This window comes from Hylaeus volcanicus, chromosome 3 (assembly GCF_026283585.1).
Source record: "Hylaeus volcanicus isolate JK05 chromosome 3, UHH_iyHylVolc1.0_haploid, whole genome shotgun sequence".
Taxonomy (NCBI): domain Eukaryota; kingdom Metazoa; phylum Arthropoda; class Insecta; order Hymenoptera; family Colletidae; genus Hylaeus; species Hylaeus volcanicus.
Window position 1 is genome coordinate 1,968,922 of NC_071978.1, and position 14,462 is coordinate 1,983,383.

The following is a 14,462-nucleotide window of genomic DNA, read 5'->3' on the forward strand; positions in this document are numbered from 1 at the left end:
GCCGTCTGCCTCCACCGCGATGAGGGAGGGAGAGATGTGTCCGAGCCATGCAAATTGCACCATTTCCATTTTTTCTCCTCCTTTTCTGTGTCTTCTCGCTGGCTTCTCTCCCTTGGCCAATCCAGCGGCAACGACGTTTCTCTCCTTCTTCATCGCTCGACACTTGTCTTTTTTCATTTCTTTGGACAATTCCAATCGAACAAACAAAAAAAGAACAGAAGAAACAACAGCCGGCAGGAAAGTGAAAAAACGAACGTAAGACCGAATAATTTGCCCCCAATGTGGGCGGGCCCGACGCGTAAAGTTTTCACTTCGCGTCGTGTTTGGGCGTTTGACGTCACGATAGGACGATTATCGAGGAAATCGGGAACCGAAATCCTCTCGCCACGGTACAGAGAGAAAGTCATCGAACCTGTTGCTCATGCTTACGCGGGATGCGGGACTGTCGTCATCGACGTGCTTCGAGAACAATCGACAATTCCTAATTCGATGCGGGACACTGGAAATTTCCCAGGATGTCGGATTATTCTGAACTTCAGACGTCCGAAGTTTCTCAAGATTTCAGTTACATCTTTCAAGTGTAATCTTTCGAACAGGTATTCTTTAATTATCCGAGTAATTCAGGTATTCGAGTATTTGAATAACGAAATCTGGATATCCGAATTTACATAGATAGATTTCCTCACAGAACAACTTGTAACCCAAGCGAATCGCGAGATAGACTATTTTTTACAAAGACTGTGATACAAAATAAATTCAATTATGAATCCGTTATGAAAATATTCCGGATTGTCGAAGAAAATAAATCGCTCTTTTTAAATATATAACCGTGTAAATTGGATCGATATTTGTATTTTCGGAATTCGAGATAAAATTCGCATATCCGAAGTCCAGATTACGAATACTTGGTGATCGTCGTCATCCGGATATTCGATTATTTAAATAATCCCAGTCCTACTTCAAATATCACCAAAGACTAGAACATATTCAAATTTCGTAAAGAGTTCGCGTGGAATGACCCTAAAATTAGAGTCTGAACAACGAAAATCCGTATAATGTCCAACTCCGTGGAAATAAAGTTTTAGCCACATTTCAATTTTATGAATTAGGCTTGGAAATAGGTGAAAAAAGGAATGACCCTAAAATTAGAGTCTGAACAACGAAAATCCCTATAATGTCCAACTCCGTGGAAATAAAGTTTTGGCCGCATTTCAATTTTATGAATTAGGCTTAGAAATAGGTGAAAAAAGGAATGACCCTAAAATTAGAGTCTGAACAACGAAAATCCGTATAATGTCCAACTCCGTGGAAATAAAGTTTTGGCCGCATTTCAATTTTATGAATTAGGCTTGGAAATAGGTGAAAAAAGGAATGACCCTAAAATTAGAGTCTGAACAACGAAAATCCCTATAATGTCCAACTCCGTGGAAATAAAGTTTTGGCCACATTTCAATTTTATGAATTAGGTTTAGAAAGAAGTGAAAAAAGGAATGACCCTAAAATTAGAGTCTGAACAACGAAAATCCCTATAATTTCCAACTCCGTGGAAATAAAGTTTTAGCCACATTTCAATGTTATGAATTAGGTTTAGAAAGAAGTGAAAAAAGGATTGTGCTCTTAACGAAAAAGGACGATTGACAACTCCAACGAGTATCGAAGCTAAAATTTGCAGCGTGTACCAAAGGACGCACCGGCCACTCTTGTCGACGAAAGATCGGTCACAAAAGCAGATTAATCGGCCGCTCTAGATTGATACAACGCGCCGCCTCCTTTCTCCACGGGTCTTCCGAGGCAGTTCCGCTCTATTCCTCATCCCCGACTAAGCAACGGGGGGGCCCCGACAAGGACGACGGATGAGTGTTACGAGTGCAAACAACAGTTTGATGGCGAGGCAAGGCCCCGCGGGTTATTTATTTTGGTACGTCTAGACGCCAGATTGTCTGTCCGTACGTCCGAATCGCGATGGAGAATTCGGAGGTGACGTCAGACAGGCTACGTTGCATCGTCCAGATTCGGACCCGATTTGCCTCTCACTCGCTGGATCGGATAGCGTCCTCGCCATGCGCGAGCCGCGTTAGGGATGCAACGGGGTTCACGGCGCGTGGATGACGACGGACTAAGGGGGTTGCACGGACAGGGAACGTTGCATCGAATTTTCTTGATTGTTTGCAAGCTTTTGAAACAGCAGCGTCTCTTCATATTCGATAAAGCGTTGCCTTTCTAATGAACATCTATTGGCTAACACGGACGATTGGTTCCCGATACTTTTCGTATGGAAAACCATGTGAATCGGAAAGGAATAAAATGTGAATAACTTCGAAACACATTTCATTAAATTCATTTATTGTAACGTAATATAAAGTAAAATATAAATAAAAAAAAACAGCGATGTGGCAATAATTTAAGTAGAATAAAGATATAAAGTTATTCTTTATGTTTAGTTCAAATAAAATTTGTTTCCAAGTCTGGCGAAAACTATGAAAGATATTATTTTTCGTACATGGAATAAATGTTTACACAATCAGGAACAACCACGGAAGCCTAATTTGCTGAAGAAGAAACAGAAAGAATTTTTGGCGGTCAAGGGTGGAAAATTTGGTACGACACACGTTGCGGTGAGTACCCTGGGAACGCTCCTGGTCGTCTCTTTCTCTCGCTCTTCCGCCGACTCGCTGTCCGCCTCAGATTCTTTTGTTCTTTTTTTTTGTTTTATATATATTTAAATGCGTGCACGTGTCTGCGTAGCGCAGGCGTGCGCTCGGACGAGGCCCGCGCTGAGAACGCGCGGGAACGTCGTGTGTCGTTCCGTCGCACACCGATCCCCAGTCAGTGTACCGCGATGCACGCGCGTTATCTAAATGCCTCTTCGGTCAACGCGACTTGCAACGGACTCGGGGGTGGAATCAAGTGGGCCTCTCTCGTTCCTCATCGATTTGTTTACCGTGGCACGGTTTCCGCCCCACTGTGACCCTGACCCACGGCGTACGGGCGTACAGTGTTTTCAAACTATTACAGGAGATGATGCGGTAATTGGCACCTCTGGTACACTCATCGAATTTTCAAGTTATACTTATTTTGACGGGTCGAGAATGAAAATTTAGCGGTAACGAAAATTGGATTGTGTAAATGAAGTTGGCCGTCAAAGAGAATGAAATGTGAATGTTTAAATTGGCTATAGTGGCGCCATCTATGGCTCGGTACCATTTATATTTATTGCATCGATCTTTGAATTATTGTATTAAGGTGGAAACTTACCGCAAAACGCGAAGAAAGCGTTAGCTGTATACCAAATCTGAACCGTACACTTCCGTCGTCTCACAGCATTTACACTTAATAGTTTAGTCTACAATCGCGATAGTTACGATAAACCAGTTACAACCAATTCATTCTCCTTGTCATTCACCATCACGCGTAACTGTCTCAACGTGGCCCCGCCGCATTCATTTATTCGTGGAGATCGTGCCTTTATGAATCGAAATCGCAAAGTAGCTCTTATTGGAAATGTAATTCTGTCTATCGGTTTGTTAACTACATCGTAGAGAAATAGTTGATGCAATTGTTATAAAAACCACGAGCATGTTCATTGAGTAGTCCGATTTAACATCCACGTCAAGTAAAACTCAATTTATACGAACCTGTCGGTGGAAATAGCGTCTATATAATCCCCACTATTTATAACTTTTCGTTCAGATAAATTCAGTTAATAATACTTTTAGCTAATTTTCGATTCCAGCAAGACTCGAAAGTTACCAATTGGTCCCTGTTAGAACTACGTCAATGGAAATGCATTTATGAACACAGAATTATATACTTTCTTCTGAAGTTGATTGTGAAACAGCTGTAGAAAAAAAGTAAATGAAATAAAAAATGATATAAAAAAGAAATTTAAGACATTTCAAAGAAAAAGCAACAGATTCAAAACTCTATCACACGGTGATTGTTGGGTGCTGGTATTGTATTTCTACATCGAAATATTAATTAAGTCTAAAGTCTTGGAAGAAGATGAGCAAAACAGAGAGGAAAATTAATAGCCCTTCAAGTTCGATACAAAAGCGTAGATTGTTTTCATCGAGACGTAGCATGCTTCCGGTGAATTCAAAACAGGCACATTATAGCTTATCAGAAACGATTTGTTTTCGAGGACATGCTCGAATATGGTCAATGTCCGGCCACCGTTAGACGGCCAATGTAAACAGATTCGGAGAATCGAATCCTTTAACCTATTTCCAGATTCGACGAGGGTCGCCATAATTTACGTCGAACGCGACCCGAATCTGTGGCTCCGCGTCTGTGCGCACCATCCTTCCGTCCTTTCCGTACTTTCCTCCTTCGTTGGCGGGAAATTAATGTGGATCACGTTCGATCGCCGTCGTCTTCTCGAACTGGACGGACAGAAACGGTCTTATCGAAACAAAAAATAAATAAAAGACGAACGAAAAAAAAAAAATAAATCCACAGTCGCAAAATTTTCCGATTTGATCTCGGCCACGCATATTTTTCTCCGGCTGCATTGCCCTCCCTCTCTCTGACTGTACCATATATCCCTCTCCTTTGCCCCCCTTTTCTCGTTCCCGTTCTTCTTTTTGGGCTTCCGTTGTCGACGTGCGTTGCCACGCATCGTATTTTCACGCACGCACGCGGAGGCTGCATTTATTAAAAGCGATACATTATGATTCAAAGATCATATCTTTCGATTCGTCTAGACGGCGAAGAGGGAGACACCCTATAAAGCCGTACGTGGCTGCCCCTGAAACGAGTAGCCGAATACAAGGTGCCTCCTCGCTCATTTCTCGCGCCTCGGTCGCGCCTCAGTTTTTGTTTCCTCCTTTGTTCAGCGCGGTACCCGCGAGCCCCGAGCCGTAATATCCCGGTCAGCCCCGGTCCCGGTGTGTTTCTCGAGCCGATCCGCGGTGAAAAGACGATTCTCGCTTTCCTCCGGACGAAAGTAGATATTCCGCAGGAAACGGTCCGCCTCCGAGGATGTCGCGGCGCGCGAACACGCTCGCGAAAACCGTGGTACGCTCGTGAGTCGCGCACCACGCGAACCTAACGCGCTGGTAGTCTTTTGTAGCCGGTGGACGGTGAAAGGACATTTAAGTCTTCCCATTTGTGAAAGGATCACCGATAAGGATCAGTATGCAGTCTGTCACGCGGTAGATAGATATCTAGAAGGCTAGGCATCGCGAAGGAGCGCCGGTCGGTCTCTCTCGGCTTCCTAAGCGCGGGATCCCGGAGCGCGTTGTCGCCGAGAAAGGGGCCAGGGTAGAGCGACGGGAGAGAAACAACAAAAGTAAATCACGATAAGTAAATTCCGTGTCGGTGAGTAATCGAAAGGAATCGCCAGGTCTGCGCAGAGACGAATCGGGTGGAAGGGAGACGAAGCGGTGCTGGATTCGCCGGAAGCACGAGCGAAGCTGCGAGGCGAAGAAGCACGCGGCGGTGGCGGCTGCGGTGTTCGAGAACCGGCGGCAGATCGACCTACGATATTGCGGCGCGAAAAAGCGACCAGACGAAGAAGTTGGTGAACGATAAAGCGTCGCGGAGAGAGAGCGAGCGAGCGAGCGAGCGAGCGAGAGAGCGAGAGAGAGAGAGAGAGCGAGAGAGCGAGAGAGAGAGCGAGAGAGAGAGAGAGCGAGAGAGAGAGAGAAAAGGCAGTCGTCCGCGGGATTTCGGCGAGCGAGGGAAAGGGATTACACGCGCGGCGGGTGGAGCGAGCGGAACGGACACACCGAGAGTAAGAGAAAGGAGAAGAAGGAGAAGGACGGGGAAAAAAAAGGAGTGATCGTAGTAACACCGGCGCGTCTCCTCTCGCGGCTTCGTGGTTGTCTCGGAATTAGTGAGTAGACAGAATTATGTCTGTGAGCAGGCCAGCTCGGCTCAGTTGAGACTTACTGCTCAGCCGGTGCACACGCGTGCCACGAATCTTTCCTACTTACATATATCGCGCCTTCCCGATGCGATTAGACTAGTTCGCGATCGTCGCCGGATTACGGTCCAGCTTGTTAACACTTGTTCGTGCATCGGGGACATCCCTGTTTTCCGTGAACGTTGCCAGTCCCGTTCTGGCTCGACCGCTGGAGGATACGAGCACGCGGTTTTCGTGCGATCAGCTGGACACTCCGATCAGCTCTCGTCGAGTTGTTCATTCTTAATTAGAGTTTCGATCGTCAACTGTTTACAGTGAATCCGATTATTACCCCGGGTGATCCCTCGATGTAAATAATAATGGGGAACACGGTTTATCGATAACAGTGCCTATCGCTTAGCGAGCAAGTGGTACCCCGTTTGTTATCGCCGAAGAATACGACGGACCCACGAATCTCGATCTACCTCGGTAGTGCGGTTCACGTAAACGGAATTGAATCGAGTCTGTAACAAGAACTCTCAGTTAACGAGTCACAATGGGACTCGCCAGGTTATTCGTGCTGCTCTTGGCAACCTCGGCTATAAACAGTGTTTGGTGCCATCATCACCATCACGGTGTCCACCCGGACAGCAAGAAGAAGAGGGATCAAGTGGAACTTGTTAGAAGATACGGGTCCAGGGAGGAAGCGAACGCGGTTTCCTCGGTTGAAGATAAGAACAGACGGAGCTTGAACATCAACGAAGTTAAGGAGAAAATTCCTTACAGCGACAGAAGGTTGGAAAAAATGCTGGAGAAAGCCATCCTGAAGATAATCACCGGCGAGCTTAGCACGGGTGACATGCTGTTGTTGAAGAGCCTCAACTACAGTCTGGAGGAGGTTCTAGCGATTCGCGAAAGAGAACTCAACAAGAAGAAGGAGGAAGAGCTGTCGAAGAAGAAGGAAAGCATGAAATCTTGGACCAAAGCGCTGTATGGACAAACTGTAGGAAAGAAAGGTAGATACTGGGATCCGAATTTTGTAGATCATTCCTCCACGGTTACGAGGAATCCCGATTACGAGAACACGAGGAACGAAGGTAAAAAGAATCGCCACGCGGACAAGTCTTCCTACAACGATTTCGACTTCGATGCGTACAATCGGCAGGCGGTTCTCGATTACGAGAACTTGCCCTCGAATCTGGAGTTCCAACAGCCGTGGTCTGAACCGACGGTTCTGAATTTGGACGAAAACATTAAAGCGTCGAGCGAAGAGGACAATATTCATCGGGAGTTCGAGAAGGCGATGGCACCTCACGTGATCTTCAAGATTCGCTACGATGATTCCGAGTTCGATTCCAGCTCCGGTTCCGACGAAACCAGCAAAAATCGCTCCAAAACACCTAAATACCGAGCTTCTACGACCTTGAAGACGACGACGAAAAATGCTGGTAACTCCTTTCATGTTGTACCACCGCCAACGTTATCCACTGCTTTTCCTGCTTCTGTGCCACTACCTGTGGTGTCTCGGCTAGGCAGCTCGAATAACGTACAGACAAGCTACCCCAGAAATGTTATCCATCCCAACGTCGCAGTGTCTTCGACAACGACTACCGCCAGCACAACGGAAAAGTCGATACCCGAGCAAGTCTCAAATGGCGAGGAAAAACCGAACCTTATCGTTCGCGTTAGCAGTCCGAATGAGAAGACTGCCGTCCCGGAAACTAACGAAATGTCTCATGAAAATAAAAAGATTAGTCCGTACGAAGGGCTCGAGTGGGTCGAGGACGACGTCTACAGGGTGATCCCTGGATTAGTAGATTCCCTTAGCTATGAAAATTCGGAAGATAACGAAACGTCTGACTACGAGGACTTTAGACACAATACCCGGCAGACCTGGAATACGGAGGAGAATGAAAACGACACGCTGGAGTACCAAAACGAGACACCTGACCCTGTCAAGCTCTTCGTGGCCAACGGCAACGCGACGACGGGTCATCTTCCCGTGGCTAATTTGTCCGCCTATCAGGAAGTGGCCAGAGCTCATCGACGAGAGTACGTATACTCGCTTTTCCGAACTTTTACTACTCGATATTTCGAGTCTCTGCTTAAAGTTCTGACTCGTCTTATCGATTGGTAGACAATCTGGCGAAGCGAATCGACGGATTGTTCGCAATCGATCAACGTAGAAGAAGAGTAACTACTTCTTCTACGTTGAAGTACTTACTTCGGGGTTCACAGTTTAAGCAGAACTTTAGCAAAAACTCGCGTCGCGCGGAAAATCGAAGTTCTCAGGTAATCTTCGATTCTTCGACGACAAATGATGCAAATGCCACGGTCGGCACACTTTTCTTCATGCACAATGAAAAACCATTGTCACGTCGAATGTCTTTCACCATGTGTCTCGCTTTGCAATACAGCGGTACGCCATATAAGTCTCTACAAAATATGCTTTTTGTGTCTTTTAGAGGAAACCTAACCTCAAGCTTCGACAGGTAAGCCTCCCCGATGGCACAATGATCGCTTTGGGTAAGGGACCCGGTGTGCCGGTAAAAGAGACTTATTCGAATTTAACAAATTTTTTGTTTTGCCACGCCGCCAGCCGGCTGCTTTCTTTCTGGCTTGGCTTGCATAATCTAAAAATACATTCTCATCGCAGATTATCTCATTGCTCGTGTTGCACGAGGTGCGATTTATCGCGATAACACCGAAACCTTTCCTCTTACATGGTGTGTTGTGTCTGCATGAAAAGGTAACATCGTTCGTCTTCCTTCATCTTTTACTTTCCCCTTTGGTTACCGCGACAAGAAAAATGCCAACGGTTTTCCAGCCGTGGTAATACACGACACGCGGCCGTGCACACGAACGCTTTGACGACGCGGACGTTCCCGACGAATCGTTGCCCCCGCTACGTAAAAATATCTCGATGGCCTGTAAAAATATCGTGACGAAACGAAGAACCGTGAAACGCCGTTGAAATTCCGCGCCGCGGGCTGACCAACGTCAGCATCCGGAGGCAGGCAACTTCGCTTCGACACCTCGTATCTTTTAGAGACACCCTTCTGCGTGAACCGTTTTCCAAACCGAGCAAACTCGAAAGTTATATACCCTGGTTAATTAAGAGAACTAGCAAACGTAAACGTGAACTAGTTTACGTGATGTAAACTGCCATCGATTTTCACTTAACGGAATCAACCGTACGGTAATCCAGCTACGATGAGTCGTATAGGTGATCGCGCCGAAATAGAAGATTCGCGGTGATATTTGAAATTCTCACCGACAAAGGAAAGCGATTTAAAGGAACACAGGACGTAGAATCTTTTCGAAAGACATGCACGAGGACAGAGCGTAGCCAGGAAGGACGCACGGTGGAAATTCCGCCGTGGTCCCTAGCTATGTTTTTAAATCGCCCTCCTTCGCCTCCACCTCGGCCCCTCTTCGCGCGGGTGCGAAGGCGTTTCTTTTATTTTATTAAGTCTAGACGCGTAAATGCATTCGTGTCGGCACTGGCGTAGCCTGCCGGAGTCCTCCTCCGGTGTGCTCGTCGTTCCGTCAGTTTCTCAACCGTGCATACACGAGGATCTAGACGATCTACGACAAGACGGACGGTAATGAACCAGTTTTTCGTTCGCGTCCAACTTTTCCAGTCAGCCGTGCCTCCCCTTGTCACTCGACTTAGACGAGCAATGGTGCGACTTGGTAAAATACACACGTGTCGTTGAACGACCGTGATGTCTATTAAGCTTGCATTAAAGAATGCAGAGGGCCCCGTGATTACAGGAAGAGGACGGAAAAGTGGTTCTAAGGTCTCGGATGCTTCTCGTGGCGAACGACGATCGAGCGAGACTCGCTCGATCGCGGCTAAACCCCGGCACGAGTTGAGCACCCTCGTAATCACCGGGTGTCTAGTCAGACTGCAGTTAGGACTGCTCTCTTACGAGGTTATGTAACACATTTCAATTTAATGCGCTGACCTTGTCTATGCGTCTCTCTTCCTATGCCGACGGAGACGATGTGACGCGCACGACGAAGAGAGAGGAGGAAGTTTTCGCCAGTGACTCCCCACCTCACCGCCAGACGATGCAACGTGCATTTTTTGGCGGCCGCCAATCAGACCTCTCCGTCGTTTCGCGGTAACCGCCGATCGCGGTATGCGAAACTTTTTACTGGCTCTCGACCTCCACGTGCTACAACTCCCACCGCGTGTATTTTCGATCCTTATCAACACCCAAAATTCCATCTTTGATCGTCATTTCCTCGCCCACCTTTCGCACGCGGAACGTTGCAAAATTACTCGGCGCGCCAAAGTGACCAATTTCGCGAGACGATTTGCCAATTTTCCTCTTACATTTAGCGAATTTCGTTCAAACTTCCCATTATTGTTAACAACGTCAAACGATTCATCCTGTCAAATTCCCCGTGAACCAGCGCTGCAAGTTCCTTCGAAGCCTGTTACAAAACCGATGGTAACGCAGCCAATTTTCTTAATATGGTACTCAGGAAGGATCACTGGATTCATTCTCATGATGCAACGGCCTCCAGACACCCGAGTCCTTCCCTTTCCCAGACGGCAGACAGACGTGACACGTACGCAACGAGACGGTGTAGAATGCGTGACTTGGACGCAGCTAGATTAACGAGCATGTCTAGAATCGAATACAAGCAGTTGAGATTTCGTGGCGAGATTTCGTCGGTGAAGCCCAGTCTCATCTCCCCCTGCCGTTTCTGTCCAGGTTCCTCAACAAGAAAAAACAATACGACAAGTTCGATAGAGTCACCGAAATTCTTCCTTGTTCCCTTTGACGTCCGTCTCTGAAAAACCATCCTCCTAGACATTCTGACTGTCTGTCCGTTTCGTTGTTTAGAAAAAAGAACTTCTGGTTGTTTCTCGAACAGCAACGAGGTCGTTGACGCGCCATTGGCTGCGCTCAAATCTCCGAGTGGGCGTCCAGCGCAGCAATCCTTGCCAGTGACGTAGAGAAAAGACGTTCCTCCTTTTTCGTCTATTCGGTTAACGACTTACACCTTTTATTATGCAATCTTACGGTCTCGCGCGATCACTGACTGACTCTCGAATCTCGGATTCCGTCGGTTGACGTTCGACCCGCGCCAAATGACACCGACGTAATTAAAAATACAAAACGCGAGATCACGATGAACCCTACACTTTCGTTGCTTTCAATTTCCGACGTCCGAAACAGGTTTAAGATTATCTAGAGGTAACGGTGATATTATGGATACGGAGGGCTGAATCGTACGGCACGAAAATGCAGAATTCGAGATACAATCCGAAAGCGTTAATGGTACTCGAGTAGACGGAAAGATTAGATGATCGGTGTGTACCAATGCCCGACGTCGGCTGTCTAGACGATGTCTAGAACGTATAATAAATATCTCTGACCCATACCGTGGACTCTATAGGTCACTGACCATCGTCCAATGGCCTGCCTCGCCACCCGGAAGAACTTGCACGCATCTCGAGGTGAAAATTTCTACGTCACGATATAAAAACGTATTTACGACTGCTTCTGCTATTTACAGTAAATGTTTTTAATTGCACATTTGATTCCCGTTAACATTGAATAGATACGCGAGCACGAAATCATTCTTTGCTTTCATTTTTTTTGTCGTTTTCATAACTCGTATCGAAAGTTTGGCGACTGTCATTGTTTTCTCATCTTTCGTGCACCGCGTACAACTCCTTCGACTTTATAAACTCTCGTTTGTCTGTGCAGCCAGGGTGAAAAGGCCATCGAAGACATTAAGACGCGCGTCTTGGCTCTGACTGGAAGGTTTAACAACAGCAGTAATGCCAATCAGGTTCAACGCGAGAGGCTAACCATGTTCTCGCCCAGCTGTAAGTTTTTCAATTAGTCCATCGCTCACCGGAGACATTTCACTCGACACGATCGCGTTAAAAGTTTGATTCCTTTGATCAGGTCAAATACCGCGGAACACGGATCAAGAAACCTGGGCAGATCCGTTCTCCATGAACATGCACTTCCAGCTGAATCTAACTTCCAGTGACCACGTGGTTGCTGCCAAGTTGAGAATTTACAGATTACCGCAGGAGAATTTAACCTCCACGACGGGATCTTCGTTCGATGAGGACGAAGAAGACGAAAAGAAGATCCGGATATCGATCTATTACTACACGAAATCCCTAAAAAAACATCGATGTAAGTTTTCTAGCCAACGATCGTCTAATATTCGAGGAATCTGTCGAAGACCGATTCGGTTTCTTTATTTATAGCGAAAAAACGCTTGTTGGACTCGGTGGTGACACCCCTCACTCCAGAAGGAACTCATCTGGCGTTGGACGTCATACAGGGTCTCCGACTCTGGCGACTGAACCCGCGAAATCCTCATGGAAACGGCAATAATCACGGTCTTGTGATTCAGGTGGAGGACCAAGATAACCGGACACTGAAACCGGCCCTTTACATCCAACAACCATCCTGCGGGGACCAAGACACGGATCAGAAGGCATGTGAGTGTGTGCTCTAACAATACTAACTCCCGTGTGACGATTGAAATTGTTTGCCTGTGCATTTTTGCGTGACACTTAACAACGAGTACCATAACACACTTGATTGAGAACTATAAACCAGAAACACGACCATGAATCGTCGCGTTAGTTGGTCGCGACATACAGATTTGGCAATGCTGCTTGGTTTTATCAAGATCTTTTGAGTTTCACTTCGAATCAGTTTTATGCTTAATCCCACCGAGACCTTACTGCTATGCTAAGAATTATATTTTTTCTTTAAATGTATTTTAAATATTTTTTTAAACTATCGCCAACCGCGAAGTGATTCATGGAAAATTTAATAAAAGGATTCGAGTCTCTCCATTCTGATACACTTGTTGTAAGACAAAACTACCGAGAATGAATTTTCATTTAAACTCTTCATGTCTGCACTAACAATATTATATATCGTATATTGACGTAATTTATTACTAGAATAAATATCGAGAGCAAATATTGTTATAAATTATTTAGAATTGGTTTGCACCGACAACAATACAGCGGACAAGAAGAAGTTAAATGGAAAACAAATGCTCGGAAATATAAATAAAATTTTAACCTCGGTGAATTCATTTTTTTCTAACGTACATTTGGTCTCGATGTGGATAAAAAATGGTTGCAAGTACAACTATCTCCCGTTTTACACGTTATTCTTTTTACACTGTTTTCAAAATAACAGATTTATAAGCAAAATAATTGGTAAAATTAAGAATTTATGGTGTGCACATATTTGTACAGTCCGTCGTCTCGTGTAAATCTGAGGATGAGTGTATTTATTTTACTTTTTTAAATATTGTCTCCTGTAACAGTGATTTACAATAGTACTCTTTTTGTTTTACAGACCAGCGCGTACCTGCACTTTTCATTCGAGCCTGTACTCGTTATGTTCGCATCGTAAACGGCGAAACAGTGACGTACGTAAATTGTAGGCATTAAAACGAACGAAAAAAACAGTCAGACAGCAATGAAAAAGGGACAATCGTTAACAGCGCAATTTATTCTCGGAGGACGAACAAAAGAAACGAGAATCAATGCCACGAGGAATATTACATTTTTCGACCGAACCACAAGTTCCGCTTGAATACATAAAAGAGCCTGAATCCTACCCTAAATAATTTAGGTATCTTCGATACATGCTGCGATAGTTCGATTATAGTGATTTCTATTATTGGTCAAAAAAGTAAAGGAGCAGGCTTTTCAAAACCGTTCTCGAACAATTAAGTCTATCGATTCTGTTGGCATAATCAGAAGAATTGTTCCCTTTTTTACATAAAAAAAAGAAAACTATATCAATGGTAACCCAGTGGCATTTCGATTGTTTCGAAGTGTGGAACCAATTGACGCCGTTACAGTTTCGATTAGTTTCGGGTAGATCGCACGCGCGACAGTGTAACGGAAATAATTGACGGTGACTGTTTGAAAAATATGTACGATCCCAGTAAGAATCCTTCACAGAATAGACTGTCATTTTAAATGTTAACTTAAAGAAGAATCGCGTCGTTATTTAAGTGCAATAGTGGGTAAGTCATACCTTATTATTTCGTATCGTTTTTCTTACTGTGTGTGAGGACGGCGCGTTCCAAACCGGTTCGCGCTATTTTCTGGCTAACATTTAAGTTAAATGTTAAACGATTTAACAATGTACATACCAGCGAAGCTGCGTCGATAGGCCTATAGATTGGCCTATAAGTTGATTAGATTATGCTCGTTGACCTGTACACACATGTACGCGTGCGTAGATACATGTGTATACACGTCATGCCCATGACTGATGTAACCAAATGTAAAACCTTAGAGGTAGATATTTATGTCATACGTTGATTAAGTAATGGTGAGCCTTGCGGGTCCTTTATCGTTATATTGTAGGTGAGACTATAAAGAGAAGTCTATGCTTTAGCCTAATGTTATGTAAACATCGTGTTTTCTAGACATTTGTGCTTCCCTTTATGCTTATTTGGAGAGATTACGATTTCTGTGGTGCCACGATTTGACTGCGTTTTTGTTTAATATAATCTATGAAAAAAACAATGCTGTAACCACAATTCTCTATCAAGTTTAGTTTAGAAGTTATACTTATTTAAAGTTTGATAA

General features: G+C 45.0%; 1 protein-coding gene across 3 annotated transcripts; it reads left to right on the top strand.

Moving 5' to 3' along the window:
• The first annotated feature begins 5,690 nt into the window (after nt 1–5,690).
• Nucleotides 5,691–13,655, top strand: LOC128874403 (uncharacterized). 3 transcript variants are annotated; one of them, XM_054119168.1, is made up of 6 exons: nt 5,693–7,897; nt 8,311–8,337; nt 11,578–11,699; nt 11,782–12,021; nt 12,096–12,332; nt 13,213–13,655. In XM_054119168.1, the coding sequence occupies exons 1-6, from the start codon at nt 6,402–6,404 to the stop codon at nt 13,305–13,307; spliced, it is 2,217 nt and encodes a 738-aa protein (XP_053975143.1). In that variant the 5' UTR covers nt 5,693–6,401; the 3' UTR covers nt 13,308–13,655. The 3 variants fall into 3 exon arrangements, with proteins under 3 accessions (XP_053975144.1, XP_053975143.1, XP_053975145.1); XM_054119170.1 differs by having other exon boundaries at nt 5,700–7,897; nt 12,096–12,328; XM_054119169.1 differs by lacking the exon at nt 8,311–8,337 and having other exon boundaries at nt 5,691–7,897.
• The last annotated feature ends 807 nt before the right edge of the window (nt 13,656–14,462 follow it).

Bases quoted from the DNA above. Each gene is read 5' to 3' on its own strand.
- LOC128874403 (XM_054119168.1), top strand. From the start codon at position 6,402: ATGGGACTCGCCAGGTTATTCGTGCTGCTCTTGGCAACCTCGGCTATA. The intron at 7,898-8,310 runs GTACGTATACTC...TGTGTCTTTTAG, and splicing joins GCCAGAGCTCATCGACGAGA to AGGAAACCTAACCTCAAGCT. The intron at 12,333-13,212 runs GTGAGTGTGTGC...TTTGTTTTACAG, and splicing joins AGACACGGATCAGAAGGCAT to ACCAGCGCGTACCTGCACTT.